The sequence below is a fragment of the Gasterosteus aculeatus genome, chromosome 4 (genome assembly GCF_964276395.1).
Source record: "Gasterosteus aculeatus chromosome 4, fGasAcu3.hap1.1, whole genome shotgun sequence".
NCBI classification, from domain to species: Eukaryota; Metazoa; Chordata; class Actinopteri; order Perciformes; family Gasterosteidae; genus Gasterosteus; species Gasterosteus aculeatus.
Genome location: NC_135691.1, coordinates 12,338,665 through 12,357,470, shown reverse-complemented (window position 1 = coordinate 12,357,470; position 18,806 = coordinate 12,338,665). Strand labels below are relative to the sequence as shown.

The 18,806-nt window shown below is 46.6% G+C and overlaps 1 protein-coding gene across 1 annotated transcript; it reads left to right on the top strand.

Annotated features, from left to right (window-relative positions):
• The first annotated feature begins 1,688 nt into the window (after positions 1 to 1,688).
• LOC120818362 (uncharacterized) lies at positions 1,689 to 5,861 on the top strand. Its single transcript, XM_040175388.2, has 9 exons — positions 1,689 to 1,995; positions 2,310 to 2,423; positions 2,538 to 4,211; positions 4,301 to 4,400; positions 4,487 to 4,635; positions 4,746 to 4,858; positions 4,953 to 5,042; positions 5,124 to 5,246; positions 5,343 to 5,861. Exons 1-9 carry the CDS (start codon positions 1,944 to 1,946, stop codon positions 5,553 to 5,555), a joined length of 2,628 nt encoding a protein of 875 aa, XP_040031322.1. The 5' UTR covers positions 1,689 to 1,943; the 3' UTR covers positions 5,556 to 5,861.
• The last annotated feature ends 12,945 nt before the right edge of the window (positions 5,862 to 18,806 follow it).

Here is an 18,806-nt window from a genome sequence, read left to right as displayed (position 1 = left end):
AGGGCTTGTTTGCTTCTAGGACCCTGAAGCGAGCTAAAAAGATCGTAGCCGAGCCCTCTCACCCCGGACAAAACCTGTTGAGAGTCAGCAAGATCCTCCTTGTGGCACTGGCGCGTGCCAGTGGCACTCAGTGGCTCTCATTGGCACAACTCGTGGCACTCAGTGGTTCTCAGTGGCACAACTCGCGTCAAGTAAGGGGCGGGCGTCGCAACGCCACGCCGAGTGGGCGGAGCCAGGCTTTCCCGGAAACGGCCGTTGTTTGTGCGACAGGTTAGCTGCCCGTAAAGATGTTTTTGTAGAACGGCGGTGTTCCATGGGGGGGATTGGCGGTGTTCCACGGGGGGGATCGGCGGTGTTGGGGGGGTGGGGTCGCCGGTGTGTAAATCAGTGGCAACAGTGGCACTCAATGGCACAACTCGTGGCCACAGTGGCACATCAGTGGCAACAGTGGCACTCAGTGGCACTCAATGGCACAACTCGTGGCACTCAGTGGCCACAGTGGCACATCAGTGACACTCTGGCAATTCATTGGCAACCTGTTAGGCGTCCTCAAAGCGTCACCCGATCCGAGAGGCTGCCGAGCTGTTTCTTGTTTTTTATTGACTTGAGTGGTGTTTTGTTTTTCAATTTATTGGGTTTGTTGAGCATTTTGAGCATGTTGTTTTGTTATTCTAGGACTTGCACTTATTTTTCCTATTGCCACTTGTCAGAGGATATCCAAGCTGCCACAATAATACCTCTAGATGTCAGAGTTTATTCCAAAAATACTCTTTTATAAATAATATAAACATGTAAAAACAACCTGAAAATAAATTTTAAAAACTGAACTAGTCCCACTCCAACAAAGGAAGTACAAGTATTCCCGTTGTGACGCCACAGAACTGCCACTTTTGCCACTGATGTACTACTGTACCGCCGACCCCCCCTCCCACCCGTGGAACACCACCGATGCCCCCGCGGAACACCACCGATCCCCCCCGATCCCTCCCCCGCGGAACACCGCCGATCCCCCCCGTGGAACACCCCCGTCTGCGCACCCGTCTGCGCCCCCCTCCCCAACCCCCCAAGCGGAATACGTCGGACTTGAGATAGAGGTGGGGAGTATGTAGTGTATCAAATAAAATAAAATAAATACAAAAAACATGCAATGAAATAATGAGAGCCACCGAGTGCCACTGAGTGCCATTGCGTGCCAGTGCCACAAGGAGGATCTCGGCCCTGCTGGACCTGTTTGTGCCCCTTCCATCTGGCAGGAGGCTGAGGTCCATCAGGACTAAGACCTCCCGCCCCACGAACAGCTTCTTCCCGTCGGCAGTCGGACTCATCAACAGCGCCCGGTCCCCCACTGACTGACTCTGACATTCCACCGGTCACTTTCTTTCATACTGCACATGTCACTTTACTGTCATTTTTCACTCGACACTTTGTCACTTGTTCGCTAGTGCACTTTATGTTTTAATATATAGGAGGAGGAGGAGGAGGAGGAGGAGGCGGACAGGCGAGCAGGGCTCGTGAGCGCCGGTGAGCATGTTAGGGCAAAATTCTCTCAAGAACTCAAATAAATGCCCCGTCAGATCTTAAAACACATTTGGGGGGAATTAATGATACAGAGAGTAATTTATATTCTTAAATATTGATGAATAAAGAAAAAATTGGGCTCCAGCAGAAGGGGCACTTTTCTCAGCCAGGGAAAAAGGGCAAGTGCTTGAGCAACACAAGGGTATTTGAGTGCATGAGTCTGCTTGACGACGAGGTTCTCAAAGAAAACCGCCACACTAATTGCCAGGTGAAGTTAGGTATCGGACCCGTTATCCCTTAAAGCCGCATTCCTTCTCAAAGTGAGGTAAGTGGGCGTGGCTCAGTGCGCCCAGTGCGCAGCTGACACCGCGCGCCGCAGAGGACTATAAGGTTCAGCATCACGTATCGCGGACTCATTTCCGACTATGGCTCAATACTCACTGCATGGGTCCATAGGCATACTGGGAATCTCTGGCGGTAAGCATTGAATTGCATAGTGACTTTACTACGGTTGTTGGCTGCATGATCTTGGGGTTAAAACAAATCTGTGAACTGTTTACTACATACTTTTTAAAAACCTAACCACTTTTTTTAAAGCATGAGATAAACTGAAACCTTTAGGAGAGCTATTTTAAGAAATCCACTTCTCATATCAAATAGTTGTCTGATAATAATACACTCTTCTATAGAGGGGGCAAGATAATATTTAACCTTTCGTCAAATTGTACATTCAAAAGTGAATATGATTCTTTAGTATTTATTTCCAGTACGTTTTTCCTTCTGACCCACAGGTTCCCTCCTGCTTTTGGTGAACGGCTATGGCAGCTCACCTGAAAAAGAACTCATCCCCTATACAGCACTGGGGATTTTGCTAATAGTCATTGCAGTCCTCTTGGCTTATGCAGGTTGGATTGATGAATGCTTATCACAAGATTGAATTCATTCATTTGTATTATTGTTAGATTAGCATTTGTTTGTAAAACTCATAATGGTCTCCTGTGTTTTCACCTGTTTCTCAGGTATCTCTCGCAGTCTGTCCCACGCCCAGCTGTTTTCATCTCTGTGTCTGACTGTCTCTGCCCTGTGGTTGGGTTCGGGTCTGGTGTACATCCTGGTGGGGCAGGCGGTGCTGCAGCGTGCAGAGCTTAGATCCGCTCTGGTCCCCGGCCTGGCAGCATTCACCTTAGCGCTGCTAATTATAGGCTTTGTAGCAGTTATAGTAAAGAAAGCAGTTCTATTTCTCTTAGCAGTCGGCATAAGTTTGGCAAGTGCGCATCAAATTGCCGGTTTGTCAGCTCCAGGTTTTGGTCAGTCTGCAACAGCTGCAAACTACCTTCTGGTCTGTGTGGTGGGTGTTTACTTTGGTTCTGGACGTCTGCTGTACGGCATCACTCACGGTAAATTGGAGCTTCCTGGAACGGGCTCGAGGAGAAAAGCCCAGCTGAAAACCGAGCAGAACCGAGGGTGTGATGATGCAGTGTCAGTGTGTCTGGTGATGAACTTGCTTTCCGCCTCGGTCTTAGCCTGTCCTTTGTTAGGCGTGGTCCCTCAGCTTTCAACCGGTCACGTGCCCTGGCTGTGGACAGCGGGGGTCTTCCAGCTTGGCATGTGTGTCCTCCTCTACCGGGCCATGGACACACTGGCTGCCACGTTTTACGGCTTCACTGCTCTTTTGAGATTTGCAGAGGGCTACAGCGCTCTCTTATCACCCATGGTTCAGCCTTTCTCCCCCGTTCCCTTTCCCGTTGTCTTCTCTGTGCTTTTCTTCATCCTGGCTCTGTTCCATTGTCAAAAGAGTTTGCTGGAGGGGATCTACCCATTGTTCTTTACAGCATATTGTATCGCAATCGCAGCCCAGCCTCGAGGTTTCTTTCAAGGAGGCACCCAGGGTGTTCAGGGAGCAATATTTGTCTTTACTGCCGGCATGCTTTTCATTACCACATTCAATATGGTTTCCGCGACAATGATCCCTACAGGCCGGAGATATTTCAAGACTTTAGTGACAAGGATAAAGAGTCTTACTCTCAGGGCCAATGATAAAGATCTACATGTACCTCACCTGGGCTACTCCAAGTATGCCGATGCAGAGGTGTTGGGCCACGCCTGTAATGTGCTGGCTGCTTTTGCAGTAACAGCCACAGTTGATGACCTGCATCCTCTGTCTGTGCTGGTTCTGCCCTGGGTAGTGATTGCTGGAGGAGCACTTCAGCTGCTCTGTGGTTCAGTAGCCTTTGCACGAGGTAAAACTTTTGAGAGCACAGTTTTCATCGTGTATGGGATGATGTGGACAGTGTGGGGTTTGACGCGATACGGCGGTTTTTACGGTGAAACCCGAAGCTTTCAAGTGGCTGTCGGGATCATCAGCTTCATGCTGTTTAATTGTCTAGTGACCATTGCAGCGCTGTTTCTAAGTGTCACTTGGTTTATTTACGCCCTCACCTTCCAGCTCATCCTCATTAGCTTCCTGTTAGACGCAGTAGGTGCGCTGCCTTATGGTTACGACATAGGCGTCACAATAATTTTCGGTCTGGTCAGTTTTTACAGTTTCCTGGCGCACCTTTTTAACAGCACCTTCGAGTCACCGCAAATACCGTTAGGAAAACCTCTAGTCAAGCTGAGTGGGGTTGGAGGAGGCACAGAGATCTGTCCGCATGTACCCGGCCGCAAAGCCACATCCGTCCAGCAGATTGCAGGTGAGTTCATGTTAAAAAATGAAATGTTGATTTTTCAAAATGCACAGCTTTTAAATTGATATGAGTGTTATTTTTCTTTTTACCTGCAGAAATCATGAAAAACGGTGGCATATGTGGGATGCCTACTGACACCGTCTACGTGCTGGTTGCAGCCTGCAACAGGCCAGACGCAGTTGTCAAAGCATTCAAGTGAGTGTACATTTTCATATGAGTGCAATGATCTGCATTCTTCTGATATGATGACCGGACTCCCTTATTGTTGTACTTGAGTACAGGGTGAAGAAACAGGCGCAGGACCGCCCAATGTCCATGTGGATCTCCTCTATCAAACAGCTGGAGCCAGTACGACATCTGCTGAGCCCTCTGCTCCTTGACTTCATGGAGGCCGCGTGGCCCTCCTCCATCAGCATGGTTATACCCAGAGGTAGGTGTGCATTTATGGATTCATATCTGGGTAACATTTTGTGTTCGTGTTACTTTATTTTCCATGAATGGGGTTTTATGAGTATCCTATTGATTGCTTGCCTTTCACAGGCCCATGGATGGACACCTTTGGTTTAGGAGATGCTGCCAAACACATCGGGACTCCACAAAGTATTGCAATCAGATACCCAGACTGTGCTGTGGCCACACATCTCATTAATATGGTAAGGGCTGTGGAATTGAATTCTTAAGGTGTCTGAAGTGAACAAAGCTACTCATCAAGTTCATTAGTAAGTTTATGAAACTTTGTTCCTGCAGGTGGGCCCCATTGCCGTAACCTCAGCCAACCCTTCGGGTGAGGCAGACACAACTCACCACAACCAAGTTTTTGCCAAGCTGGGAAAAAACGTGAGAACACTGTTTCAATGTAAATAAATACTGGAGGCACTGTTCTTTGCAGCAAACTGGATATGCCCTTTGCTCGGTTAGGTGGATGGAGTGTTATGTGATGGACCCTCCCCTGAGAATATTGCATCTACTGTGGTTGACTGCACTAAGATTGAAACGGGGCATATAGGTTTCTTCAGAGTGGGTCTCATTCCCAAATCTAAGGTAACATTCCTTGTTGTTCTATTCATCCTGGAAACACAGTTTCAGTTCAGTGAATGCTTATGCGAAAACTGCTGCCTTTGTTTTTGTGATTTGAAGGTTCTTCAGATCTTTGAGGATGTTCAAAAGCGGCACATAGGCGGGCAGATAAATCCTGCTTTTGAAAATGATCTGCATCCGTCAGATACACAAAGAAACACAAGTTCAGGAGAAGATGACACAGTCGAGTCAGGAAGTGAAAACTCAGCGATATCCACGGTTTCCCTGGAACAGACCTTTGAAATGGGTCATGATATCGATACACTGCTTTAAAATGCTGCCAAATGTATCTAAAATTTGGATTCACAACAAATATGGGAGAATTACTGAGTTGTTGCCTTACTGTTGTTTAAAGAGGTCTCAGGTTCCACTACACAGGGACAACCCATCAATCGGTTCTTGTGCTGCTCTTTCATGGTGAATAATTTTATATTTTACTATGTGCACTTGTACATTGTATCTAAATGTTGTATATTGATGAGATAACTACAATATTCACACAGCCTCTAATGTACTCACTTAACTAACTTGTTAATCTTGATTTGTGTTTTTGTAACTTTAAATGTTTTCAAATCTTAATTGTCTATTTTTTTTTAATTTTAAGTCTTTCTCAGTTTTCACATTGAAATATACATTCAAAAGCAGCAGCATATTATTCATAAAATACTATTTGAATATATTTCTGGCTCTATAAAAAATACTATTCATATTTATCATTATTTCATTTACAGATCAGTGCCCAAAATGTAAGTCATAATTATGAGATGGAATATCATAATCATGAGATCATCATGAGCTATCATATAGAGATACAATATCTATGATTATGGTACATTCGTTCATATCCAGCGTGGTTCGAATGTGTCGTGTTGCCTCAAACGCTCTAAACGCACCGCAGGTCTCTCGGGGTACATTTCTGGTCAATTCGCGTGTGTCACATATTCGCGCCTGACGCAACTGAGAGGGGGGCGTGGGCTATCACCGTGAAACAGATCTGTACTTGTACTTGTCATAGAAACTCTTTACTTGTTGTGAAAGTTCTACTCACGTCGGACCACAAAATAGAGTTGTGTTTTTGTACTAAATAGCATCTGTAGGAGCAGACAGCTTGGTGAATTTCACAGACATCTACATGAACTGCATCTGGATGACTGCCGCTTCCAGCGCTACATGGTGCTAGCCACAGCCTTGAGGGCTGTGCGAGGCTGGCGTAGCTTTTGACACTAGTCTAGAAAAATGGGTTGACGCACGCAAGAACACAAGAAGAGGGGAAAAGGCGAGCAAGGGGCTCTTGCTTCTAAGCATAAACTAGGCCTAACACAAACAAACCAATACTTAGGTTAGCTAACATGTTAGCTAGGCCGAGTGCTTTGCCTTCCGTTAGTGTTGGTGGCGTTGGTAGCTTAGCTTCAGTTACCCGCGCTTTACCCCGCGCTTTAGGTGAATGAGATATGTACAGGTGAGGAAAGAGACATTAAGCAACACGCCATGCTTTTGCACCACGTTTATTTTTGTTACTAGTGAGACTCCTTAATCTATATTTTTCCTTCATTGATACTGTGTTAAATATACATTTTGCCAAATGTTCTCCGTTCTTTTGAAAGATTCAAAAAGAAGAATTTAATCAATTGTACATACCGTTTACATGAAACCTGTCACCTTTCTTCAGAATTAAGTTACACAAGTGGACCTGATGCAGACCTTCCTGTCATCTTCTGATGCACACTCATTGCAGAGTATTAATCAACAAGTAGTTTAGGAATGTGGTATAGCAGGGTTTCTAAATTAGATTTGAGCTTGGACCAAAATTGTGGGGACAAGAGATATTTGCACTATTAAGTTTAAGACAAGACATCAATAATGAAAAGATGCCTCTTGTGCTGTTATAGTGACACTAATAATTGGGCATCATCGTGGGTACGTTTGTATATTTGCTGAGAAATATTATGTGGTTGCATCTTTCCACTTTTTTAAGAACTACCAAAATACAAATTGGTCTGTCACCAATTTGGTGTTATACCCCTTTTCTACTGTGGTCAGCACACATTTTTTATTTCATGTCCAATTGTTAATGTTACTGATGGATAAACTCATACTATGTATACTCATAGATAAACAAAGGATAACACGCAGATTAATTGAACCATAAAACATGAACATTTCCAGAAACATTGTTGCTTCCTGGACCAAAATGGGAACTTCTGGCGATTTAAAATGTAACCATTAACAACCAATATATCCAAAACTCTCACAGGTTCAAAAAGGGTTTGCCAGCCTCTGAGGGTGTGTGTGTGTATTAGTGTGGTATTTCCGGATTATGAGGACTTTTCACCTGTATATGCACCTGTTACTTACTGTATACGCACTGACTTGTGAGGACAAAGGCCATGTCCTCACAAGTCAAGCACTGCAGCCGCGCTTAATAAGCCGTAAATAACTCGTTTTCTTTAAAATGAAGAATGTTTACGAGAGAACGGATCAGTTTGAAGAACTTCCGTAAAGAAATGCGTAAATATGACCACTTCTACAAGCCGTCATTGGCGGACTATAAGGACACGCGGATGGCCTCCCGAATCATGGAGGGAGACCAAGTAAACACTCATTTTGTGATTTCTAGAAAGTTTCTAGAAATCTTTGTCTGAGTTAAAATCAGGCCAAATTTTATGGAAGATTTCTTTTTTCTTTTTTAATTGAATACGGGCAATAATATACAATAAATGCCCATTAAATGATGCTATGACAATATAAACTCAACAAAGCACTTGGGACCCCTGGGTGGGTTTCATGAAAAAATTAACCAACTTCTCCATTGATTTGTTATCAGTTAACTTAATAAACATGAGTTTACCATCCTCATGTTTATCACACCAAGAAATGCTTTGAAACACTTTGACAAATCAATACACACTTGTTCTGTCACACCTGTATGTCAAGTTGCGTTTTTGTCCTGTCTCCAGTTGTTTTTTGACTTCCTGTTTTATTTTGGAAACTAACTCCCTCTCGTTTCAGGTCCCTTGCCCTTCCTCATGTGTCACCAGTCTGATTGTCTCCCCTGATTCCTGATTGTGTCCACCTGTTCCCACAACTCCCTCATGGGTACTTATAGTCTGCGTCGCCCCTTGTCCTGTGCCAGTGTGTCTTGTTGTTTTGCCCTGCACACCAGCCCTCACGTCACGAGTCAAGTCAAGTCCGATAACGTTTGTCACGTCCTTTTGATCCCTGTTACATTTCCTCGTTTAAGAGAGATTTTGAGTTTTTGCCTTTTGAATTTTGATCTCAACCTTTTTTCCTCATTAAGAGAGATTTTGAGTTTTTTCCTTTTGAACTTTGATTGCGACCTTTGTTTCCTCGTTAAGAGAGATTTTCAGTTTTTTCTTGTTATTAATAAAAAGCAATACCAGCTGAACCCTCTGCGTCCGAGTCCTCCTCCTTCCTGCCTGACAGTACACACTGGCCAGAATGGACTCGGCAGAGAAGGACCAGCTGACGGAGGCGCTGCGCGCTCAAGCATCAAGACTGGCGCAGCATGAAGACCTTGTTGCTGACCTCGATCGAGGGGTTCGGGGACTTGCTCAAAGCCAGGAGGGGTTTAAGACTGCCATGACCACGCAGGTGGGACTCCTAAACAGTCAGGTAGAACAAATTCTCACCTTGCTCTCCAGGAACCCCGCGGCTTCTCCCGAACAACCCCCCACGCCGTCTGAGCCCCCTCCCGTAGCCACACCAGCAGATGCGTGCACGAGGCTGGCACCTCCGGAACGATACTCCGGAACCATCGGACAAAGTAGGTCCTTCATCATTGAATGTGAAATGCACTTCGAGCACTCTCCGATGCACTTTCCCACAGAACGGTCCAAGGTTGCCTTCATGATGTCCCATCTCACGGGAAGGGCCAAGGCATGGGCCACCGCTGAGTGGGCTAGGAGTTCGGCAGTTTGCTCATCACCAAAGAAGTTTGCCGACGCTCTCAGACTTGTTTTTGACCCTGTGGCAACAGACCGAGAAAGGGCTCGTGAGCTCAGTCAGATAAAGCAAGGTGGACAGTCCGTTTGTGAATACGCCATACGTTTTCGCACCCTGGCGATGGAGAGTGGCTGGAACACCACGTCCCTCTACGATGTTTTTCTGAGAGGGCTCTCCGACCAGATCCAGGACCTCTTGGTCCCATTGGACCTGCCTCTGGACCTCGATTCCCTCATCGCCCTCGCCATCCGCACCGACAACCGCCTACAGGAACGGAGGCGGCAGCGTGGGCCCAGAGGGACACCCGCTGCACCTGGCTCTTCCCCGACGCTCTGGGGCACCGCATCGCGTCAAACCTCCCCTGAGCGACTCTCAAGAACCCGTGCCGGAGGCGAGGAGGAGCCCATGCAGATGGGGAGGGCCCGGCTCTCTCAAGAGGAACGACAGCGACGCTACCAGGAGGGCAGATGCTTTTACTGCGGCGAGCGTGGCCACCTCATCACCGCCTGTCCAGTAAAGGCCAACCAGTCGGTGAGTCAAGTCGCCGAAGTAACTCCTACTCCACGCCGATTGACCACAGTGAGGATTAAGCACCGGGATAAGAACCTAGAGCTGGGGGTATTGATTGACTCAGGGGCAGATGAGAGCCTAATCGACTGGGGGTTAGCACAAAGACTGGGGCTTCGGGTTGACCCATTGAGTAAACCGGTTAAAGCGAGCGCACTTAATGGAAGTGCATTGTTCACTATAACCCATGTTACAGAACCGGTGGAGCTTCGCATCACCAATCACTGGGAGCGCATACAGCTGTATTTAATACACTCACCTCTGCACCATCTCATCCTCGGGTTCCCATGGTTAATTCATCACAACCCACACATAAACTGGCGCACCGGGGACATTATGGTATGGGGGGAGGGTTGTAGGACCCAATGTCGGGAATCATGCCCCCAAGGGAAGAACCCCACGCTAAACCGTGTCGTCACTCACCCTGTCACAGACTCGGAGATCACCAATCTGACTCAAGTTCCAAGCTGCTACCACCACCTCGCTGAGGTTTTTAGTAAGAGCAAGGCCACAGCTCTACCACCTCATCGCCCGTTCGACTGCGCCATTGACCTTCTGCCCGGCTCCACCATCCCGAAGGGCCGTCTTTACTCTGTTTCCGGGCCCGAGAGGCAGGCCATGAAGGACTACATCGAATCCTCCCTGAGGGCGGGGTTGATCCGACCTTCCTCGTCCCCAGCAGGGGCAGGTTTTTTCTTTGTGGGAAAGAAGGATGGAACCCTTCGCCCCTGCATTGACTACAGCCCGCTTAACGACATAACCGTTAAGAACAGATACCCTCTACCTCTCATGACCTCAGTATTCGACCAGCTTCAACAGGCGCAGATTTTTACCAAACTGGACTTACGCAACGCCTATCACCTGGTTCGCATTAGGGAAGGGGATGAGTGGAAAACGGCATTCAACACGCCGTCTGGACATTATGAATACCTGGTCATGCCCTTTGGTCTCACAAACGCCCCAGCAGTTTTTCAAGCGATGATAAACGATGTGTTAAGAGACTTTTTAGACCAGTTTGTGTATGTGTATTTAGATGACATTCTGATTTATTCCCCCGACCTAAACACCCATAGGAACCATGTTGAACTCGTCCTGCAACGTCTCTTAGACAACGGGTTATATGTGAAGGCGGAAAAGAGTGAATTTCATGCCGATACTGTCGCCTTCCTGGGCTTTATCGTAGCCCCTGGGAGGGTTCAGATGGATCCGGCTAAAGTAAGCGCGGTAGTAGAGTGGCCAACTCCTGATAGCCGCAAGAAGGTACAGCAATTTCTCGGTTTTGCTAACTTTTACAGGCGGTTTATCAGAGGCTTCAGCGCGACAGCAGCCCCGCTCCATGCTCTTACCTCCCCGCAGGTGGCGTTTCACTGGTCCGCCGAGGCAGACGCAGCCTTCCAGGAGCTTAAGCGGCGCTTCACTACAGCACCCATCCTCACGCTCCCTGATCCGGCTCGCCAGTTTGTGGTGGAGGTGGACGCCTCCAATAATGGGATCGGGGCCATTCTCTCCCAGCGAGCAGAGTCTGACAACAAGCTTCATCCTTGTGCCTTCCTGTCGCGACGACTGACTGCAGCGGAGCGGAACTACGACGTGGGAGATCGTGAGCTGCTGGCAGTGAAGGCGGCGCTGGAGGAGTGGCGGCACTGGCTCGAGGGGGCACAGCACCCTTTTTTGGTTTGGACAGACCACAAGAACCTGCAGTACATCAAGAAGGCCAAGCGTTTGAATTCCCGTCAAGCCCGCTGGTCCTTGTTTTTTAACCGTTTTGATTTTTCCCTTTCCTACAGACCGGGATCAAGAAATACCAAGCCTGACGCCTTATCCCGTCTTTTCAGCCCGGAGCCCGTGGCCAGGGAACCTGAGCCCATCCTCCCACTACACTGTGTGGTTGGAGCGGTTACCTGGCCTATAGAGACCAAGGTGAAGCAGGCCAACGGTGAGACCCCCCCACCTCGTGGGTGCCCAGATAATCGTCTGTTTGTCCCTATTAATCTGCGCCCACAGGTGATCCACTGGGCTCACTCGTCTTTGCTCACCTGCCATCCGGGCGTACGTCGGACCATGTTCGCCATCACGCAGAGGTTCTGGTGGCCGTCCATGGAGCCGGAGGTCAGGGAGTACGTTGAGGCATGCTCCGTCTGCGCCAGGAACAAGAACTCCTCCAGAGCCCGCGCAGGCTTGCTACAGCCGCTGCCCATCCCGTCCCGGCCGTGGGCAGAGATCTCGATGGATTTTGTCACGGGGCTACCGACCTCCAAGGGGAACACCACGGTGTTGACCGTGGTGGATAGATTTTCAAAGATGGCACACTTCCTAGCCCTACCCAAGCTGCCCACCGCTAAAGAGACCGCTATCTGCATGATGAACAACGTGTTTAGGATCCACGGGTTCCCCAGAGACATTGTGTCCGATAGGGGGCCCCAGTTTGTCACGCGGTTCTGGCAGGAGTTCTGTAAGCTCATCGGAGCCACAGCTAGCCTCACATCGGGGTACCATCCCGAGGCCAACGGACAGACGGAGCGCCTCAATCAACAACTGGAAACCAGCCTCCGGTGCCTGGTGGCCCAGAGCCCTGCGTCATGGAGCGAACACCTGACGTGGGTAGAGTACGCCCATAACTCCCTTCCCACCTCCGCCACTGGCATGTCTCCCTTCCATTGCGTTTTTGGTTACCAACCCCCTGTGTTTTCCGAGTCCGAACCAGAGGTGTCTGTGCCCTCCGCCCAGGCCTTGGTCCGCCGCTGCCGCCGCATCTGGGCAGCGGCACGCCAGACGCTGATCAGACAAGGGGACAGAGTGAAGAAAGCAGCGGACCGCAGGAGGAGACCGGCCCCAGTGTACCAGCCCGGCCAGCGAGTATGGCTCTCAGCCAAGGACCTACCCTTGCAGGTCGAATCACGAAAGCTGGCCCCTCGCTTTGTCGGCCCGTTCCCCATCTCGAGGATTATCAATCCAGCAGCTGTGCGCCTCCGTCTGCCCCGGTCCCTGAGGGTACACCCAACTTTTCATGTCAGCAAAATCAAACCAGCGAAGGAGAGCGCAATGGTGCCAAACCCCAAGCCACCCCCACCCCCTCGAATGGTCGAGGGGGGGCCGGTCTACACGGTGAGGAAACTGCTGGCGGTACGTAAGCGGGGACGGGGCAGGCAGTTCCTCGTGGACTGGGAGGGCTATGGCCCAGAGGAACGACAATGGGTCTCGTCTAGCTTCATAGTGGACCCGGATCTCATTCGAGATTTTTATAGAGCACACCCGGACATTCCAAGGCCGCCTGGTATTCGGCCTTGAGGGGGGGGTAATGTCACACCTGTATGTCAAGTTGCGTTTTTGTCCTGTCTCCAGTTGTTTTTTGACTTCCTGTTTTATTTTGGAAACTAACTCCCTCTCGTTTCAGGTCCCTTGCCCTTCCTCATGTGTCACCAGTCTGATTGTCTCCCCTGATTCCTGATTGTGTCCACCTGTTCCCACAACTCCCTCATGGGTACTTATAGTCTGCGTCGCCCCTTGTCCTGTGCCAGTGTGTCTTGTTGTTTTGCCCTGCACACCAGCCCTCACGTCACGAGTCAAGTCAAGTCCGATAACGTTTGTCACGTCCTTTTGATCCCTGTTACATTTCCTCGTTTAAGAGAGATTTTGAGTTTTTTCCTTTTGAACTTTGATCGCGACCTTTGTTTCCTCGTTAAGAGATTTTCAGTTTTTTCTTGTTATTAATAAAAAGCAATACCAGCTGAACCCTCTGCGTCCGAGTCCTCCTCCTTCCTGCCTGACATGTTCTTTACTATGAGAGATATCTGCACCCTTTTTTTAAGTCAGCCAATTGCTAGATATCACATCATTTTGGAAAGAAATCAATGGCATGGCAGATAGAATAAAACAATAAAGGAAAAATCTGGATCTTTATACATGCAGTTCAAAATGGTCAACAATTAAGTATTCAGTATTTGGTAATACAGGCATGAATCTAGTAATGACATATGTAATGTGTCGTGTCACTTGATACATTCTTTTCTTTTTGCAAATCTATAAACTAAAGCCCTGTTTCACATGTTCAATTAGAGGATGCATTTTTCATAACTCCTTGAGTTGGGTTTTCCCTGCGTGTGGATGGAAATACAGAGAACATTCCACATAAAATGTAAACAGCAGTTTCTCATTCCTCTGCTGAACACGCAGCATTCTAACTTCTCACTCTTGACGTTTCGCAACTCTGCTCTAGTCAATAAGCATCAAAGCAGTCTAGGGACAGCAAACACCGGTTACATAAACTGCCGTGTGCCGTGTTGCCACAGCAACTTCCTCTCTGAGCATGTACACATGTAACTCAGGGCGTTTTTTTATTGAAGTGTGGTCAACTGCGGCTTTACGTGGCAAGCGGCAGACGGCTCACCTTTCATGAACAGATACAGAAGATCAGATTCAGACGACTTATCGTTCATTAACCTCTCTCATGATTTCTATTTCCACAGATCAATACACGATGGGAATTCATGCTAAAAATAATAAAATGAATTTGGTTCGCTGCAGTGACATTCGGCCACCTAAGCTCTAAAGCAAACTGTCCCTGGATGCACAGCTGTAAAGCAATCAGAAGCAGATAGCACAGGCTGCATTATCAGCAAATTGAGCAATTCTTCCCGTCTGCGGGTGTTGCCACTGTGTTGGCCCGAGCCCACAGGTCATCTGTTTCTTTGTCAACACTGATAGGGCTCGCACAAGCCCAATCTGTGCCACCCTGTGCTTGTCAGCCGATCCTTAATGGGAGCCGAGGATTGACAGGTCAAAGCCACGGCTCCCTCACACGCAGCTACTGGATCTGATAAACCTCTCGTGATGCTGCCGTTCGTTTCCATTTGGGTTTGCTGTGTTCATTTAAAATATAGCTGAAATATTCTCTGATGTGACATGTTTCGTGACAACTGACTTGAAAGGACAAAAAACAAAGAGGGTAAAATTTAACAAAAATATTTGCATTTGTCTTATTTCACAGTTAACTTTTTGTTTGTAGACAATGCAATACAGGAATGAGATGACTTCACGTGGGTACGCGTGTTTTACAGTAAAGCAATCGTATAGATTGTGTCAACAGTATTAATGTTAATGACTCTGTAAATGAATTGGCTTATGACATGACAAAGTTCGCAGCTTTATCATAATATATGGTATTAGTGTAGGTCAGCAGTTATTAGCATGTGCAGCCAGATGTTCAACCCTATGCCCAAACCCACGTCATGTTTAGTGGTTTGAAATGCTACATAGATTGTAACATGATTAAGTAAATTTAAGTCTTCATTGTGAGACTCAGACAAACCCAAACCTCTTTCACAGAGGGGGTAATATGCAGAGAAACCGCAATTTGGATCGAGATATTTATTCATCAGAACTAAGAGGAAAACTACATGCTAGTCAAAGAGAGCCATGGCTAAAAATCACAATGACACCACAGGTATTCAGCTCTTCAGCCCTTTAACACAACACAGATTAGATGTTTGGTGGACAAACATTCCTTCTGAAACCAAATGTTCGAAAAGATTAGCTAATGATTAAGTGAAAGCAACTGAAACGATCTTGGTTATCAGGGTGTGGTTTAGGTTAATACAAATTACACTCAAATGTGAATCACCTGTCAATACAAAGGTGTAGTTTTGTGATTCACCAAAAGAAAATAATGCTCTGTATGTCATTAATTAGGGACAATATCTGACAGTATATTTTGCCATTTGAGCACAGCATGTAAGCTATTTTACATATAATGGTTGATCAGTAAGGATGCTGGAATCAGAAAGCTCAAATGATATTGTTTGACCGTTCGTATCGTTGACCTGACAAATCTCAAGAAAACTGGGTTATTATGCAACATGACAGAAATGTAAACAAAATAACTTGGGCAACAGAGCCATTGCAAAAGTTGTAATCATAAGAGGAAAACTGAGCAAACTCCTGATGCTGATGATGACCAAGAGATGTGGTTGAATACCCAAAGAAAGAACAGACAAACTTTTTAAATTTAACTATTAACATGTTAAAATTAAAGTGTATTAAAGTTTTAGTCTTAAACAACTTTGCAACCAACAGTTTATGATGTTAAAAAACATGATAAACCACTTTCCCTATTTACTTTACTTGTCTGTTTTGCCTTAATGTTAACTTAAGAATGTATTAGGAGCTCTGGAGTTCTGTCCCTGAGGAGTGAATGTTGATGGTGATGATTTACCCTCCATCCGTGCAGCTAAATGTTACTAGACTGACGTGACAATGATCTATGCAACTGTTGAATTGTGGTTTTTTTCGGTTTTTATGATCAATGTTTCTATTGTTTTACTTGGGTCTGGCTTTTTTTAACGTCAAGCTGTTTTGTGTGGTGGAAACCGAATAAAGGGAGACCTACAAAGAGAAATTTGTCTTTGTATATTGTAGTGTAATTTTTGCGCAGAAGCACCGAGCTGAACAGTTCATAATCAAGCAGCTGCTCTGGAATCGATACCGAGAGCATCCTAGTCAGAGTTTTTATATACCTAAACACAGTAAATCAATGCAGACATCAAAAGGGAGACAATCAAATGATGTACAGACAGGGTTTTTTCAGTCTGTGAGAGTTCCCAAGGTCAAGCGGATCATTTGTATGAGTTGATGCACACAGTTCAAGTTTAGCTGGAAAAGAGTTCTGTGGGACCTTCCATTATACAAGTTATTTGGCGGAACTCAGCACAACCAATTAACCAATAAGCCTTTCATCTTAGGAAAAACGTTCGATTGGAGGCAAGTTTCAGCTCCGTAGCTGTATATCGTGTGCCCCAGCTGACATGGGAACAGGTCTAATAGTGGTGCAGTTCACTTATCCTTTACATTTTGATGCTGCGAAAAATAATGAGTCAATCAGTCAGCTATCTGAAGTGTTTCAAACATTTGCCTTTGCCCGCAGTTGTCTGGGAGTTGGATTGATGAAGCTGGGATACTCCCAGGTTTCACAATGTCTGACCAGATACTGAATCAATGCCTGGGCAGAGGACAAAAACACACTGTAAGCTGACTTACTTGTCAGCTGGCTAAAATCAACCTACTAACTTCCCCACGTGTTAATGGACAGTTGTTAATGGACAGGACAGTTGTGTTATGCCGCATGGGGGCTTGTGTCATGCTGAAAGGGCCTGGTTCCTCTCCTCCATTTTTCAATTTAACATCCAATGAAAATGAATATTAATTGAGCAGATTGTTACCAAAGTGTGAACTAACTAGTAGTGCTATCACAGCACTAATCCTTTACAAAAATGTTGAACCAAACTAGTGCACAATGTGTGAATGCGTTGTAGGTGATTTCTTTGTCTATAGATATTAACGGCTCATATTAATGGCGTTTATAGAAAAAAATGATGTTGTGGGTTTTTTTTTTTTTTTAAGCAAACACCCAAAATAAAGTTGATTCACCTTTTTAACATCGTTTTTGGTGCATAAATTGTAATGACAGATTTCTCAAAAAAAAAAAAAAATTTAATTGGTATTTGTGTGTCTATCCCTCAGTTAGCTGCATGTGTTCATGGGATTTCTGGACTGTTGCAAATGAGATATCAACAAAGAAGGCTGTTTATCTGCGCGAACAATCCTTTCGTGACAGGATTTGGCGATATCACGCATGAACACGTGCGCGTTCTCCCTCTAACAGCAGCTAGGGTCAGCCCTCTTGTGTTAAAGCCGCACGCAGGCCCGGGTAATGATTGCAGATACAGTTCATACAAGCTGTGGTTGTTACCTCCAGCCTTTGTTTGCCAAGTCAATCAGACACTCTGTTAAGTGGAGGTACATGTTGTTTTTGGTGTCCCGGAGTCCCCCCTTCTTAACTGATCGACCAAGGGCCAGGAGTTCACAGGTCGCCCTGTCCTGCAGGTGAATAATGGGAGTTCCTGTATCAGGGTGTCTTTGTAGAGATATTAGGTGTGTATAAAGGCATCTAGGATGCAAAAACTTCAGACTGACAGATGGAGAAAGACAATACGGGAGAACATATCTTATCAGCCCATATTTAGCGCAGAGGTTTAAAGGCCTCACCCTTTTCCCAGTGTGTGGATAGTGTGGAGAGATGGAGGTCAAGGAAGTGCAAAGAATAAGGAACGCAGGATCAGTAGATAAATATCTTTGTTTATTTCCTTGCATGGTGAAAAGGGTCACAACAGCTACGTGCTCAGTAGACTGCCAAGAACCTTCCCCCCTTCACAACAGGGCCAGGCAGTTCTTGGCCTCCAAACCAACTTGTTGTGTCTCTACAGCCAAGAGATCTTATCAGTGTGAGACACTCCAGCTCAATTCTTTTTCATGGCCTTACCATCCCAGCACTTGCAATTAATAACATTGTTCGTTCCATGAAACATTTCCTACCTTTGTGTTGGTCTCTTTTTTATTGGCCATCCAGATTAGGGGAGCATGGTCAGTCACCAGAGTTAAGTGGCGTCCCCAGAGATAATAACGGAGGAGTTCCAAAGCCCATTTTATGACGAGAGCTTCCTTTTCTACCATGGCATATTAGTTTCCGACTGATATATATAATGGGATGTTCCTCACCTCGAACTTCCTGGGAGAGTACTGCCTCTATGCCCACATCTGAGGCATCCGTCTGGACAATCATCTCCCGGCTGAAGTTAGGGGTCAACAGCACCCGCTGTGAACAGAGAGCCTCCTATAGGTCCTGGAAGGCTTGTTCAGCTGTAACCATCCACTTAACGCTGAGTGGCTGAGAGGCTCTGGTCAAGTCTGTGAGGGAGGATGCTACGGCAGAGAAGTTTGGGATTAAACGGCAGTAGTAGGAGATCAGTACCAAAAATGACTTTACCTGGGTCTTGGTGGATGGCCGTGTCCAGCCCTGGATTGCTTGGACTTTGCGGTCTTCTGGCCTCACATTGCCATCCAGACTAAGCTTGCACTTTTTGGGGTTGGCTGTTAAGCCGGCTGTGCGAAGAGCTTCCAGGACTGCTGCCAGCTTTACCAGATGGCTGTCCCAGGAGTCAC